The sequence below is a fragment of the Tyto alba genome, unplaced genomic scaffold (genome assembly GCF_018691265.1).
Source record: "Tyto alba isolate M040663 unplaced genomic scaffold, T.alba_DEE_v4.0 Super-Scaffold_38, whole genome shotgun sequence".
Lineage (NCBI taxonomy): Eukaryota > Metazoa > Chordata > Aves > Strigiformes > Tytonidae > Tyto > Tyto alba.
In genome coordinates, this window is record NW_024881313.1 from 15220187 (window position 1) to 15237470 (window position 17284).

The window sequence follows — 17284 nt, forward strand, 5'->3', positions numbered from 1 at the left end:
AGTTTGCTTAGAATGGTTACAGTGACTTATGTGAAGGTGAAACTTCTTTAAGAGCATCTCACTTAGGAAGGGGAATGGCAATTGGTGGGAACCATACATTGCAGCCTTAGAATTTTCCTCAGCATCTGCTCTTGCTTTACTGTTTTTTTTCTGGTAAGAAAGTATTACTCTGAAAGTCTTTAAAATTCACAAACAGCAAGATTTCAGGATGCTATAGTATGATCTTGTAGAATAAAATACACTATACAGTGGCTATGATAGAAAAATACTAGTAGCATTTAACTATACTTTTACAAAGTTGCAGTTAAGAGCAGCTGCGTAGGAATAATGCAGTTATGTTTATTCTTGCTTTTGAAATCTTGCAGGTATTTTTTACAAAACATTTATGTATTGGGTTTCTCAATTTAATGTAACTTAATCTTTATGGCTGCTAGGTAGAGTCTATTTCCAGGTGGAAGAAAACATAATCTTTTAGTTATCAAGCTGTTAACCTTACAGCATCGTGCAGATTCCTTAGAAAATGCTTAACACATCCATCTTGTTACTAGGAAAAATCCACTGGAGCTTTGCTTTTTTTTTTTTTTTTTTTTTTTCAGTTAAGACAGGTTGTCTCTTCTGACCTTAAATGGCTGCTTTAGGAACAGTTGCTGATGTTGGTTTTGAAGGTATGGCTGATAATCAGGTAAACATAAAGAATATGATTTATAGAAGATCAAGTTAAGAATTTATGCTTAGCATATGTATATTTCAGTGAGAAATTTTGTGGAACAAATCACAGTAATTTTGAAAATAGTATACACGTCTGCTTTAAGATGATTGTGGCATATAACATAAATTGTACCATCTCATTTAAGTAATAACACAATTTTCATATTAACATTTTTTAAAGTATTTTTCTTTAATAATTACACACAAAACATGATACCTTACTGCTGAAATTCAGGCCTCCAAAAGCTTCAGCTACAGTTAAATGATTGTTTGTAGAATTCTAAAAATAAAAATCAATCAATCCCCACTCCCACCACCAAATATCCACGACACTGTAGCATGAGTCAATGTGAACTTAGCAAAGGTGACAGAGCTCATTTTTATGAATACTTGCTAAAATTTAAAGATAGGGAAGGTATTTGTAATTGAGAGCAAAATCACTGTCCAGTATTTCAATATGGCAGGGAATAATTTGTGCCATAATTACTGAACTTGAAAGCAAAGTTACACTGCAATTAGACTAGGCTACAAGTAAAATCATAGCTGTATCCATGTGGAAGTTATGTTTCTTAACCGGTGGCTCAGACGCTGTAAAATGTATATATGCCTTGATTAAAGAAGACAATTTTTTTCCTGGGTGCTTAGTGTGGAATACAAAAAAGTAATCCACTGAAAAAAGGAAAAAAATTTGCAGGAAGCCACATGCTTTCAGACTGCCTTGTATCAACAGAAATTTGATACTGGGAGAACACACAGAATGATTATAGTCAAAGACTCCGATAAGCAGTTAATTGGCAAAATTACTGTTATGTTTTCTTCTTATTTTACCCTTGAAACATGTTCTGGCTGTTACACTCAGTGTGCAGTACAGGCCGTGCTCTTGCTTGTTGAATTTTCAAGGAAGCGTGGAGATGTTCCACTGTCACTTGCTTGGAAGTGTTTTCATGTGTTTGCATATGATGGAAAGCATGGTTTCATCTGTACCACCTCCTATTGACATTAATCTCATGTCTCTGTAGAAGTACAAAGAGTAGAATTAAATGTTTGCATGCTATACTGATGGAACAAGCACAGGACATACCCAGTTGTTCTATGCAGTTATTACGGAGCTGCTTTTATTATATTGAAACCCCTTGTTCACAGAAGTGCATACATAGTGTGGACAAATGTGTTGTCAGCACCATAAATACCCTTTTGCATACAGGAATGTTGCTAATGCAAAATCAAAAGGCATAAGATATAATCTCGCACGTCCAATTTTCAGATTCTTTTAAAAATAACCTTAACTTGGCATAACACTGTATTTTCATCTTGCAATAAGTTAAAACCTCTCCTAGCATACAACTGCCCCTGCTCAAGCCCGGCCAGGCCTCCTGCAGCTGAAGTCCATACAGACTTCTGTTGGTGTCGCCACTTTGGACTGGCGGATGGAGCATCATAGGCTCTTCCCAGGGTTTTCTGCAGGACTGCCTGCTCAGATTGCTGATGTGTTCCATACTGGTGCCAGCTGGCTGCAGAACACCTCACCCACTGCTGCCTCCTGGCCATGCCGTCTGTGATACTTCCCGCAACGTCCCTGCTGTTCCTTTGCCAAAGCTGTGGGTGCCTAAGCCTGCAGGTGAATTTTAGGAGAGGAGGGAGCTGTTGGGGGGCCAGCAGCAATGAGTGTTGCAGCACTTAACCTTGCTGAACCGGGTGGTAAAAGGAGTATTAGTCAGTCGGTGCATGAGGTATTGGAGAATTGCACAGAGAAGGTGCAATGGTCATTCAAGTTTTTTTAACCAACAAGCATCTGGGTCTCCCTAATGTTTATGTGAGATCTGGCATAATCCATACTAGTATTATATAGTAGTATAGTATAGCATTATATAGTAGTATAGCATAGCATTATAGTATAGTATTACTATATAAAGCTTCTCTGTTTTAAAAATTAATGGCTGCCCAAAGCTTATTTACTTTTGATTTGATGTTTCTAATCACACTCATTTAAGAATTGCCATTAGTATCACTGAGTCAATCCCTAACAGTATCGCCTAAATTCCCTGGGCTAACCAGACTTCAAACTACTGCAACCTTAAGCAATTTTCTTCACAAATTTTTCTTCTTTGGTGAAAAGAAAGAAAAAAATCCAAACCAATGAAACAGTTCTGCTAAACTACCTCTAATTAATTAAATCACCTGAAAATTCCCCACCTTCCTATGGGCCTTGTTGAAGGCAGCAGAGCTTGAACAAGGGTAAGTTACTTGTTCTTTGTGGTGCGGTGCTGTCTGCTTTTTCAAGCTGCAGAAAGCCCCTGCCAATGCTTAGCATCTTGCATCTTCACAGAACTGTAACAACAGTAAATAATTAATCCTCAGAACTCCTCTGTGATGCTAATAAAAATCTATTTGCAGCAGGAATCCTGGACACATGGGGCTTGTTTATATGAAGTTATAACTAGGCAGTGGTTTGGTGGTGTGTGACAGACATGTTTGGTTATCACATATAAATGCATGTTTTAAAAAAGCAAAACACATTTCACATGCTTGTGTGTGTGTGTCTTTATAAAACTGCTGGTGATTATATTTTTGTCTATGGGTGAGATAAGGAATGTTTCTTACAGAATCTACAGGCAGGTGGCTAATGCTGATCTCGCCCCCAGAGAGACAGGACAGGAGGTTTCACGCAGTTTAAGAGAATCGAGATGACAAAGGACTCAAAGGATTTTAATCTAGCAGCCCTCTTCTGGGAAAGAGATTTGCTTTCAGTGTAAGAAAACAAAACCACAGAACTAACTATCCCACCAGGAACTCTGAGGAAGCCGGGGCAGATAACCATAAAGTAAGCTTGTATATCAGTGATTTATTTTAAGTTTATGGTTTGATAGTTTATATTATACCGATAAAGCATTATTAATAGAGCATATACATATTTTGATATATATATATATATAAAAATATTAGAATTTTATTGCTTTAGGTAGGCTACCTCTGGAATGCTTTTGATCTGGCACAGCAACACTTACTTTCTGATTTCTCCTTTGCCTTGTCACTGCCTCCATGAAAGAACAGCATGTCCTGCACTACCTGCAGCCCTGCTGATGTGAGCACTGACCTGTGATGGCTTCACCCTGACCAAGGACTGTGAGGAGCCAGCCTGCAACACACCATAGATTTACATAAAGGTGTCATTTTGAGGGACTGAACCTCTAGCTGCCCGTTGAACGCTGTTTGCCTTGGAGAGTGGAAGGTTGCTTGAGGAAAGAGATAATTCCTGACCGTTGTGTTCTGCCCCCCTAAAACACTCCTTGTAAAGAGTTTCCTCTCATTCGGGAAATCTCATGCACCTGAAACATCCACTGTAGATGATAAGGCTTACTCTACTTGACCAAATCAAGAGATTCAAATGTTAAAAACCAATCCACTTTTTGACAGATTAAAAAAACCCTATAATAATTTCTTCAATGCGGAGTTAAAAGACTGTACTTATGAGGGAGGGTGAGGAGCCCTCCCCATCCACCAAACTAAATCCAGGTTAGCAATAATTTCTAGTTAGGCAGCAAAAAGAACAAAAAGGACCATCTCCATAGGTCCCATGTCACATAACCTCCTTCATAAGTGTGTTAAGCACTGCTTCAAGAAGGAAGAACAAGCTCCCTTTAATCTTGGACTATCCTAATTTGAAGGCTGTCACATAACAAAGTTGTTCTAATGATTAGGAATCCTCTAATTTACAGCCTGAATGTGTTCCTGAGTAGTATAAGCAAGCATAATCCTTCAGTTTAACATTCCTCTTTTGGCAGGTGTTGACCCCTCTGCGTCCAGAGTGCCATTCAACCCTTGTTTTACACAAGCCAAGGCGTTGTCCATCACCCTGCCTGGAAACTTTTGGTCCCAGTTATCCTGACAATCGGGGCTGGTCCTCGCTCCAGTCTGAGCTCTCCCTTGTATGCGATTTCACTAGCCATGAAGTAGGACAGGTACCTATCTCACAGTGAGAGGAAAGTTTTTGACATTTTAGTGTGCTGTACAGGTACTAAGGCCATAGCTAATAGCACACTAAATCTGTCTCTAGCGTCAAGCAGCTAAAATGTGATGGTGTTTGCAGTTGTGCATCCCACTACCATTTACTACCTGCAGCCGAGAAGCTGTGCCTGCTCAGGAAGCCGATCTACACTGCATTTTCCTCTTGAAAGCCATATGGCATTAGGATCTAAAAAGCCCTTTCTGTTCACAAACACCCTGAAAGGAGCCTGCTGCACTATCTATATATCTTCAGTGCAGACATCTTCACATAACTTTAATGTCCAGAGAAAATACACAGTAATTTTCTTCTCCCTTTCTTGCAATGATCAGTGCCAGTCAGACGATTTTTGGTGACTCCAGCTCTGGTTTTCCCTAGCAGCCTGGCTTCGTGGCAGCAGTCCCCCACAGATGCTGCTCCCTGTTTCCCTGGTTGGGAGGCCACTGGTAAATCCTTCCCAAGGTTCACATGGTTTAGAGCATCACTGCTTCCCAGAGGGCCATTTACATGCTGCCTCCTTTCAGCACAAATTGCACTTGATTACAAAAAGTTTACCCTTTTTTCTCACCATTTTTATTTTAAAGTTGTTTTGCTGGCAAGATTTTTCTCCACAAAACACATTAATGTACCCTCAAGTTTAATACTTTGTGACTTTTTCAACCTTCAGACTCAGCTAGATTGCTTATAGGCCATCCAAACGAAGCAGCATCTAATGGAGACTTTGATCCAGAAGCAGAAGTTTCAGCTCGCACCGGGCAATGCAGCAGGCCTCTGGCCATGCCCACTGCTTCCATCGCCCTGCCCGTTTCCCCAAGGGGCTTTCTGGAGGGATTGCTGAGCCCCAACAGGCATCCCCTTGCCCTGCTCTGGAGCGTAGCTCCACTTCAAAGTCTTCACTGTGCAGTTACCTACTTTGATTTGCCATGTTAGAGCTAGATGGCATGTGCTTCATCTCCTAAATTCCGTCTCAAGGTACTCATAAAAGTCAACCAATGTGGTAGACAGTCATCTGTCTCAAAACCTCTGCAGAAGGTTAAAACTATGGATTTGTTCTCACAGATGACTAACGAATTGTTATCAAGTCTTGTCCCAACAGTTAGCTACTGGCTTCAAAGCAAATTGGTTTTGTCAGCAAAAATTGATAGGTTTTGTTTCATTTGGTACAACTGTAAATTGTGATAATGACAAAGACTGATTAAAAAAAAAAAATCAATTGTCTAGACTCATTCTAGTTCAGACATGCTTTATAAAGAATGAAAGAATATAAAAAATGAAATAAAGAATTAAATAATATTTCAGCTGTCTTTTTAAATGTGAGGAATAAAAAAATAATTTAGAAGGAAACGCATTACTTACTCAAAAAAATTCCTCTTAAAACTCTATAGAGGTTTGATTTTTAACTATCCTGAATTACAAATGAAACTTCATACTGCAATACCTAGGTGACAGTTGAGGGAAAAAAAGAAATCTGATTTTCTTCTGCAGCTATGTGCATTTTCAATGCTATTTATACTTTACCTATTTCACAGGAGAAGTCAATATTTTTCACTACTGCTTCCTCAAGTCTTCCACAATGCAGCAAGTAAAGAAATAATATAGCATTCTCCCCATCATACCCCACCAGTAAAACTTGTAAGAACTGTCAGCAGTTAGAAAGTGTTTAGTACTTAGAAACAATCTTAATTTAAAAAAAAAAAAAAAACACCACAAACCCTACAAACTCTTTTAAGAAGGCCAGACAAGTTCTTCCTATAATAACAGAGGTGTACATGATTACTATTAAAATATATAGATCACTGTCTGAAATTTTTTAAAACTCATGTGATCAAGTCTGAAAAATTGCAATATACTTGCTACAAAAGGTTTTACTCCCTCTGATTTCTTACAGCCTGTGGTTTTCATATAGACTGTGGGTTTGCCCAATAATTGATTTTTCCTAAGTCATGATGTCTTTGAGGCATTTCATACAGGAGAGAGAAAAAAATAAACAAATACAATTCCAGTCTGGCTTGCTCCTTCTCCAGAATCCCTCTGGAGGTCTGGAGGGCAAGGTCTGAAAAGTCCACTCTTACTGGTTTTTATATTTGTATTTTTCTTGTATTTTTCTATTAAACCCTTTGATAACTGGGCTCAAAAAGCTTTTTTTTTTTCAAACCCATTCTCCTTCTCAGAATCCCTACAACTGAAAATGAGACATTTACGTATATAAAAATTTATGTTTTATTTACGTATATAAAACTAGCCTAGTAAAGGGTTGGTGAAGATGGTGAAATATTGGTATGTGGTGAAACAGCTATCTTTACACCTTCTAGAGAATACTGCACTTCAGAAAAGTCAGTTGTTGTACAAAGTTTAAAAGACTAATTATTAAAATGACAGATGTGAGTAGTATCATTCAGCAGACAGTTTTGTGCCAGGTCTGTTTATCATCTCCCCATCAACACTAGTAACTAAAATTCAGAGACTTCATGCGCTATCGATGCTTTATGCTGTGTGCTCTTTGAGGAGTAACAGCCTGACGTGTCAAAGACTAACATTTCCTTGGAAACTTGGTAAGGATTATGCTACAAAAATCTTTGTACATTATGACTAGATGTCATGCTGTGCAGTTACGCTGCTTGTTACTCAACAAACATCACAGTGATGTGAATGGTTGCTCAGACTGCTGCTGCATAAAGAAGAATGGCTTTAGGAAAGTTGCTGCTTTGCTTATCATTACAGACTAACAAGATTCTGACTTGAACCTGTAATTGTTTATTTAGGTAATACTCCTCCCTTCCTGGAGCTTACAGTTACTCAATGATGGAATTTTACTGATTCACAGAAAATTTTAGAGTATAGATATCACACCACCTTTAGCCTCATTTATAACAGTGTTTGTTTTAGAGGCAGAAAGATATGTTTCTTTATCCAGCTGACACAGTTTATACCAATCGGAAATACTCTGGATTTCTCAGGGAAAAATGTAACCGTGCTGCTGTATGTAGAAACCACTCTGCAATTCACACAGAAAAGTTACACAGCAATAATATACTGGGCTAAGAAATCTAAAGACAGATCAAAGCTATATAAAAGCACATACACATTAACCTGTACATATTACTACACTGACAGTAAGGAGTTCAAGACAAGGATTCATTTTATTCAGAGTGCTTCCTGCAATCGCTTTTAACATCCACATGGCCAGGGACCATTAGCTGCTAATAAAGAAACTGTGAAAAAAATAACTAAGAAAAAAAGTCATATTGACAGATGGCTTAAAACCATCAACCATACAGCAGTCTGTACCTTCACCAGAGAACTTTAGGAATCCACAAGTCAAAAAAGGTTGAGGATCTCTCTGACTTCCACAATGGCATTTTTGTTCATAAAATACTATTAAAAATAGAAAAAGTAACTCAGCCTACTAAAAAGAAATAAGCTTTTTACAGATTTTGTCTTTTTTTGAAGTGATCTGCTCTCCCTTTACACAGATACATTTGCCAAAACTTTCAACTAACTGAACCACTAACTAATTTTGCTAACCTTTAATTAAGCATCGTATATAGAAGGGCTCAACTGAAATCTGTTACTGCAAGAAAATGCAAGTTCCATTTTGGTCCTTCTACAGAACATAAGACACCAGGGCCAGGATTTTCCTAACGGCCGCCAAGAAATCTGTTTGCTTAGAGAGAATTTTGCTCTAAGTAGATATACAGTAAAATCTGAAGGGACTTGAATTAGTTTGCAAAAAGGCCTCTGTACTGTTTTAATGATCTAACAAGTAGCTGGAACCAGCTACATCTCTCCTATGTCCCACACGGTGTCTGGTGTGACTAATTGGGTAGTGACTGCTACCAGAGAAGACTGCTGCAGGAGCCTCATGGTGAACTCCACTTGCACTCATATATTTCGGGAAAGATGAAGCTGATTTTCTCTGGTTTTGGGAGGAAGCTTCTGTTTTAGTTCTGCTCTCGTAATCAAGACTACAAGCAAACAAAAAGCAAAGACAAATAAAAATTCACTTGTTAGTAGGCTTCCCCTTCCTTCTCTTTTTGCCTGGCAGGTACCAGAGGACCATCAGGGAAAACATGGAGTTTACTTTTTTCACTTGACACCCAAGCTAACCTGCGGGTAGTTCAGACTACACAGTGGTAACGCAAAGCCAAGATTTGGCAAAAGAATAGCCAGCCTACATCCTGACACTCACACGTCACCCCAAAGTCAATGGGACTGTGGATGCCCTTGCATCCACAACGTACATCAGTGACATGCCACTCAGTGGAACAATACCATTTACACCAGCTAGGAGCTGGTGCCTTTTCAATTGGGTGATGTTTTTGAGTGGGACATTTAAGAAGCCAAATTTCAATAAAGCCATTTCCTATTTTCACCACTTGTTTACCTGTAAAACCTGCTCACAAGAACCTCGTTGGTGAATCCCATTCCTCCCCAAAACTGGAGACAGCTATCAGTCACTTCACGGGCCAGACGACCTGCCTTTAGCTTAATCATGGAAGCAAATTTTGTCACATCGTTGCCTTCCACATAGAGAGCTTAAAAAAAAAAAAAAAAAAAAAAAAAAAAAAAAAAAAAGCACAGTCATACACACAGTCACTGATTGATTACAGCCTGTCTCTCTGGCAATCACCTCCCCATGTTCCTTTAGCCTGACAACATGCTTTGCCCAAAGAGATGCACATCTGGGAAGGCAGAGGCGGGAGCTCACCAACGGTGCGGTACAGCAGAGAGCGAAGGAGCTCCACTTCGGTTGCCAGCTCGGCCAGGCGGAAGTGCACGGCTTGGTTGTGCAGGACAGGCTGGTCAAACACTTTCCGCTGGCGAGTGTAGTCAATAGTTTCTTGTATTATTGTTTCCAGCGGTGTCAGGACTTGAAGAAACAAAGCACAGAACAAGACATTATTTTAGCCAGATCTGTTGTTTTTCTTCTTGTTGAAAAAGATGGGTTTTTTTTCACATTGTATGAACAATACATTAGGTCTTCTAAAGTGAATTATTCTATACGCTCAGTTTGGGGTGCAGTTTCAATTTTGAAAAAAGTCTGGTATTTCCTTGTATCTTGAAGACCTCTTTATCCCTATTTCACCTGAGTCCCAAACTGCCAAAACTTGGAGGAGAGTGAAAGGGAGGCAGGGAAGAGGGAAGGAAAGTTGTAGAGAGCAGTACGTGATGATGAGTATGTAAACTTCATACTTAGTGCCTCATTTGGGACCCTAGCAAAAGGTTGTGGCAACTCCTGCTTTCCATGCCTGTGTCTTGAAGGTCTGTTACAATCCCAAAAGAAAATCTGAAGGCAGACTGTGTTCCCTGGGGAATGATGTAAATTCAAGGATGATTTCAGTGAGAAGGCAGAAACCTATTCAGAGATTCAGGAGCGGGAACAGACTGCTTACTACATCTGCATTCTGTGATCAGATCCCAGTACAGAAAGGAAGGGATAAATATTAACATTTACAGTCATTTTTAGTAAATGCCTAACAGTGCTTCTAATGGCAACAATCAAAATTGAATACTGCTGGAAGACAGGTGAGAGATGGCAGACACTACTTGGAAGCAAGAGATCTAGTTCACTACTACTTTCTGAGCAAACTTAAGAGATACCCTGTTTTAAATGAGAAGAAAAGGGAAAAGTTTATTTTCCAAGGCAAACCAGCCTTGAAGTGAAGGGCTAGGCTATCAGTCTTTTACAGATTAGCTAGGATAACAGAACATGCTGAATTTGTGGAGAATTTTGTTTGGCAAATGTGGACCCATGTCACTATGGCAAGAAGTAGGGAAAGAAAGAGAGTTCACAAATCCACCTCTCTTCAAAATATGTATATCCATATCCATTCATATTTAAAATCTAAACCACAAAACTCTGCATCTGAAACACAAATTACAACCAAGCCCTGGACTACTACAAAACCCCTTTTCCCACCTGCCAGTTACTCACATAACAGTTCCTTACAGGAACCTGGTGTGCTTTCATATTCTTTTTGGTATCACTTTCAACATCACCTCTATTTAAACTTTATCCCCATACTGCTCTCATATGCAGACCCTGCATCCCACGAACTGCCCCCTGCCATGATTACTCACCAGCTCTTCCACAGAGTGCTGTTTTCACATGTCCCCATGTTCTGTAAGGTGATCAGCTTTTCTCATTCCTTAAATATTTTCCCCTCCTTTCTCAAACAACTAGCCTCAATGCTTATTTTTCAAAAGGGCATATGTAATAATGTCCTAATTTCTTCTGTGTTAATACACTATGCTGCCACCCTAATGCTGGTGTTCTGGACAGGAAAATAAATTGCTGTTTTCAGGGACATCTCTTGTATAGAGTAACATCACTGTTCTTCCAAAGGACCATGTAACACAATACTGTAGCATGTGTAACACTAACAGCTTTCTCATTTGTACGCCTACGGTCTCCATCTTAAGAGATGCTAAAGAGCGAGCAAGAAGAGTCTAAGCACCTCCTGTTCCTTGCCCCCAAACAGATACCTGGGAAGCATACAGCCGAGTGGGAGCTGCTGGGAGGCAAACTGAACAGTATAGGACAGTGCTAGGAGAGCAGAGGGAGGTGGGAGAGATAAGGGCAAGGGATTAATCTTGTGTTGGTCTGTCAGAGCAAGGTGCTCCAGCATGACTCGTGAGGTTCCCAGCATCCAGCACCAGGGAAAGAAGAGATAAGAAACAGCAAAGAGGAGGCAGGAGCAGAGCTGAGTGAGAAGGAACAGAACTGCACCCATTTAGGTCCTGCTCGTGAAAGGACTGAAGATCATGAAGGGGTTTTGGCCCATCTCCACTCAGGCTGTCACCACACATCAGGGCTGGGAGTGGGGGGCCTGAGAAAACTGTTCTCACAGTGTCCACCTCTCCGCTTCACTGCCTCCTTCCTGCCCAGCTGATCCATCCTCCTGTTTCCTTAGCTGCCACCACCGCCCTTCTGGTTATGCCTGGAACTGCCATTTGCACGGAGGAGATCTTCTGATGACAGTCCTGGGCCACACTGAAAGAAGCACGGCCAGCAGGTCAAGGGACGTGATTCTGCTCTTCTACTCTGCTCTGCTGAGAACCCACCTGCAGTGCTGTATCCAGCTCTGGGGCTCCCAGTACAAAAAAAAAACCCATGGACCTGATGGAGAGGGTCCAGAGGAAGGACACAAAAATGGTCAGCGGACTGGAACACCTCTCCTATGAAGAAAGGCTGAGAGCTGAGGTTGTTCAGCCTGGAGAAGAGAAGGCTCTGGGGAGACTTTGTTGTGGCCTTTTGATATATAAAGGGGGCTTATAAGAAAGACTGAGAGAGACTTTTTACCAGAGCCTGTAGTGACAAGACAAGGGCCACCAGTTTTAAACTGAAAGAGAGTAGATTTAGACTGAACATAAGGAAGAATATTTTGGGGTTGGAAGTAGATCTTTAAGGTCCCTTTGAACCCAAACGATTCTATGATTCTAAGAAATTCTTTATGATGCAGGTGCTAAGACACTGGCACAGGGTGCCCAGAGCAGCTGTGGCTGCCCCCTCCCTGGAAGGGTTCAAGGCCAGGTTGGACGGGGCTTGGGGAGCAACCTGGTCTAGTGGAAGGTGTCCCTGCCCATGGCAGGGGGGTTGGACATGATGATCTTTAAAGGTCCCTTCCAACCCAAACCCTTCTGTGATGCTACGCCTACAGGTATTTAGAGCTATGAGCATAACTCTAACATGGCAAAGCTTAGCTGTGCAGCTAGCAACAATGAAATGCAGCACATCAGGAATACCAGTGACTGGCAACAGCCTTGTACAACATAACATCAGACAGTGACTTGCCAGTCATATAAGTACACAGAAATGCCATGCTTAACAGTGAAATGAATTTTCTCTCTAAACTCTTTTTTTTTTTTTTTTTTTTCTGCATATTTGTTTCCTCTTTTGTCATACAATGTTCTCCACATCCTCGGACAAACTTGGCCCTGTGGGTTTCAAGCGACAGCACATGCAGGAAATGTCACTCTAGGGCAGCCTAAGGAACGCATGGTCTACCACACAGCCAAGAATTGTGAAAGCACTTGAAGTTGCCAGATGCAAAATAATCTTTTCCTTGTACCTCCATCCAACTTATATTTTTCCACTTGAAACTTCTGTTCATTGTAAACACATCTGCATTGCTATGTCTCTTTCCAAAACAAAAGGAAACAAATACACTTCAGTTGTGGCTGATCACTCTCTAGTGAGATGTACAGTGAACTCCAAACTGAGCAATAGTCCCCTAAGGACGTGCATTGTCCATGTAAAAGGATCTGTCATCCTGCTTACTGGCCATGACTCAATGGTGCTCATAAAACTCAGACTACGGGAGCAGATAGAATTCATTAGAAAAGTGTCATTCTGCTCTCTCACATGCACTGAACTGCCTCTAAGTTAAGCAATTCACAAAAAACCTTGTTGCCTTAGCAACGTTCTTTTCCTGTGATCGGTGCAACAGGTCCACAAACGGACGGTGTGTACTGAGTGTCACAATATGGGAGAGATACATGGAAGCTCTTCTCTTTCAGTGAAGCAAGAAATGCAGTGACTTTTACCAACACCTTTGATAACGTGTCACTCAGAAGAAAAGACCACATCTGTGACCAAATTTTGCAATTTCAGGAAATTAGTTTTCCTTTTAGATTTTAAATCTGTTGGACTGAAAATTCATTTTAAAAGTAAAAAAAAAAAAAAAAATAAGGTGAGGAAGGAAGGAAACTCCCAATGTGTTATGAGATCTGGCCACTAATAAGATAAGTAGTAAACAAGAAGAAGGCTGGACTACATGATACTAAAAACACATAAAAACAAAAAATGAAACAACCCCCCCCAAACACAACAAAACAAAACAGCGCCCAAAAAGAAATGAAAGAAAAGAACGGCAGACAACTGCCTCTTCCAAGTTTTAGGAAGCAGTGAAAGCAAGAATGCCAGGACTGGTCCCTAAAGTGTTTAAAAGCAGGCTGATGATCTTCAGTGCCACATGAATAGCCATGAACTGGGAAGGAGCAGAAACGTCCCTCTGAGGGCCAGAAGCGAGGACGGGGATTACACATGCAGACCTAGTCACAAAACTACTGAAGGCACGCGTAGAGTTTTGCACATCTGAGCCTTCAGCAAAACACCTCTGTTTGAACATACGTAAAACCATGTGCAGGACTGGAAGTTAACAGCTAGGTGTCGTGGTGTAACAAACTGCATCCATCAAGCACCTGGCTCCCTTCTGAACATCGGTTACTCTTCTCTCGTTTACCACAACCTGTTACCTCTGAAGTTTGCAACTTGGCCCAGACCACGGGTCTTGTCCCTGCTCCTGGCATCTTCATGCATTTTATGTAGGATAGTGGGTAAAAGCAAAACCAGGGGACCCGGCAAGGCATAACACACTGGCCATGGTGCTCAGGAGGCAGCTCCCTCTCCCTGGCCGAGCTCCAAGGCTTTTCCTCCCTGATGGCCCCTGCCCGGCCATGGCGGGGGGAGCAAGATGCCCTTCCCAGACTGCTCATCCAGGGCGAGGGTTTGCCTGCTCCTGCTGTGTTGTTCTGGGCAAAAAGAAGAATTGAAACCTGGTGTCCCACTTCCTGGAAGAGCACGGTGACTGCCCAGCGGTTGTGCAAGGCCGGACAGTACCAAGCTGCCAGTGGTTTTAACAGTAGTGATCTAACCTGCCAGGCTTTGTGTTTTGATGCTGTCAGTGCACGTCACTTTTGCCTGGGGCATGAGTAATGACATGAGCTACTCTGCTGCCTGGGGAGTATCACTGCAACACAGAGTTTCTGAGTGTTTTGTTTAACTTAGACTTCAAGCTGAGCATAAAAATGCACAATGCACATCCTTGCAGCCTGTGTACGTCCTGATTAAAGCAGTAGGACCATGACTCCTCCTTGCCCGAGTCTGCAGTGGCATCCCTTGCAAGTCTAATCTCCTGTTCCTTGCTAAAACTATTCACATTTACTATTCATCTCAGGCTGAACTAAGAATTTTGGCCCAACCTAAAGATTTTTTTAAAGCATTTGAACTCTAAAATATTTGGTCTGTGATCAACCCACAACAGAGAGTGATTTTTTATTTGGTCACTGAATCAGAAAATCACTTCTTAGAGTTTCTGATCCCCCCCCCAGCCACACACAGACAGTAAGAGACAAGGTATTCACAGAAGCACGAATATGGTGAGATTATTTATAATCCCTGAAATTTAAAGAGGACCAATCTTCCTACAGTGAACCACATTGTATTTAAGTTGAAGAAGCAAACACTGTGGAGTGGGGGGAAAGATCAGGAGGCTGAAAATGGACAATCTAGACTTATATCTTGTTACCTGGAATATCCAGAATCTGTATAACTTAAATATGAAGATTCAAGTATGGCCTGACTTCAGAGTGACAGGAACTGTGTGACAGCATAACTTCAGGGAAAGGAATTTGGTGCTGTACCACTTATGTCCGAAGTGTACAGAGGTAAAACAGATCCACAAAACAAAGCTCTTGCGTCCTGTAAGAGCCACATCTTTACACAGCCACTAAGTTAATCTTCTAAAATCTAGGATAAACACCACAGCTGACTGTACTATAGGAAAAGTCACTGTCCTCCTACTTCATGCCAATGTTTTGGTAGCCTCTGTACTATATTTGTAGCAGACGTAATATGACGCCATATTTTCTTATCAGCAGAAAAGCACTAAGAAAAAGAAACAAGGCAAAACCAGCCTCTGTGATATGTCACAAAATATTTTCTATTTCAAGTTTTTCTACAGAAAGGGAAGGTTGTCTGTATCTAGACTATGACAGATTTCAAAAACAGATCCTAAGAGGTCATTGCAATTTGCAATAAAAGGAAAGTGCTGTTAGTCATGCGAAGGGTGACCCCTATGTTCCTGCCCAGCCCCAGAAGCACAAACGATGACTTACCAGTGGCTGCTCCCCACAGCCGCTCTTCTTGGAATTGCAACATCTGATACGTAAAACCCTTTCCTTCCTCACCGATGAGGTTTTTGCTGGGGACCTTTACGTCTTCAAAAAAGATCTGAGCTGTGTCTGATGACCTCATGCCTAGTTTGTCGATCTTCTTAGCAACTTGAATGCCTGAAGACAAAGGGGTATTAGAAAGGCCACGGAAAATAGAAGCGCTATGTACAAGTACAGCATTTTAAGAAAGCAAATTTTGCAGATGCCAAGATATCTGCCACGATTACAGTGAAACCTGCCTTTAGGAAAAAAAATAACAGTATTCCAGAATTTAAGAGTAAAATGACCCATATCCTATTTCTAAGAGTTTTTCCATTTTATTTACCTAGCAAATCAGAAACTGCAATTGTAAAGGTCCCACTTTTCATTATGTCCCCAATTAATAATTATTTACTAGTAGTGATAATCTTACTTCATGCATGTCTTGAAACAATGCAATATTTATTTGCTTATTTTTGATTTTTAGTGCAATATAATAAAATGCTGGAATTCAAGTTAGCAGTATTTGCTGAGTGCCTGCACTGCTGTGAAACAGTAGAGAAATATTTAATAATGACAAAAACAGCTAATTTTTAAGCTGCAACTAGAGAATTTCTCTTCCTGGAAATCCTCTTCCTTCCCTCTCTTCCACATTTATTCTTCCCTTTCTAGCCTATCCTGATTTTTTTTCTGGTACCTGTAGAAGAGAGACTTTATAAGCACACCACACCACTTTTTCCTAATAATAAGAAGCTAGACTCAAATCTGTAACTCCTACAAACATCCAACAATTCCATATCAATTCCAAAATTTATTAAAACCATGTATTTTATGATGGCCTACAAAATACTGTTTAGTTCATAATGTTCACAATTTATTTCTCTGAGTTTTCATGTGAAGAAGGTTTGCTTCCCCACAGACAGCCCTACACAGCACTGACTCTGACCCCACGCGAAGTTATCTGTTGGAGATGAACCCGGTTCCTTCAGGTTTGGACACATAAGACTTCAGCTACCTAGTCACACCAGGTAGAACTCCTCGTTTGTTTTCTCCTAGCTACAGGTTCTTTCTTGCTACTGTTAAGATGCAAGCATGGCTTCCCTCTGTGTCATGAAAATTTAACAGACGTCCACTGATTTTTTTGTGGCGATTCCCTTGTCTTCACCTCCTTGTTGTTCTGTGGCTAATGCAAATATTTGGGATGGAAGTCAGGAATGTTTCAGAGGTAAACGGAGGCTAACAACCAGGTATGAGGATTTGTGCAAAGCATGCTGATTACATCTGTCAAGTCAACATACATAGAAAATCAGTCCTCCAAGTCACCATATATGTCTTTGCAGAAAATCAAACATTTTACTACCCATGTACTTAGTATTCTAACTAGTTTTGTGATGAGGAGATATTCTGGTTATATTTTGCTCTTTAGTCTATTTTTTTTTTCCAATCCGCTGGTACTCAGTGGTCCTTCTCAGTACTTATCTATACCTTGCTGTCCTTCATGGCTTTCAGTGAACATCTCCTTCTGAAGTAATATAGCTATCTCAACTTCTACTGACAGGAGGCCTTCAGCGATGTGAAAATTACTTCGGTTCTACAGGCAGAAGAAGTTGGCAGTCATTCCCTTCAAATTCACTCTCT

At 40.7% G+C, this 17284-nt stretch overlaps 1 protein-coding gene across 3 annotated transcripts in view; it reads right to left on the minus strand.

Annotated features, from left to right (window-relative positions):
* Positions 1-879: 879 nt before the first annotated feature.
* Positions 880-17284, minus strand: part of LOC104357937 (probable acyl-CoA dehydrogenase 6) — a 92728-nt gene continuing 76323 nt past the window's right edge. For all 3 annotated transcript variants that reach the window (XM_042801664.1, XM_042801662.1, XM_042801663.1), the window contains 4 exons: positions 15611-15784; positions 9420-9581; positions 9096-9246; positions 880-1721 (listed from right to left, as the gene is read on the minus strand). In XM_042801664.1, the coding sequence (XP_042657598.1) occupies positions 1631-1721; positions 9096-9246; positions 9420-9581; positions 15611-15784 (578 nt within the window). In that variant the 3' untranslated portion in view covers positions 880-1630. The remainder of the gene's footprint in view (positions 1722-9095; positions 9247-9419; positions 9582-15610; positions 15785-17284) is intronic.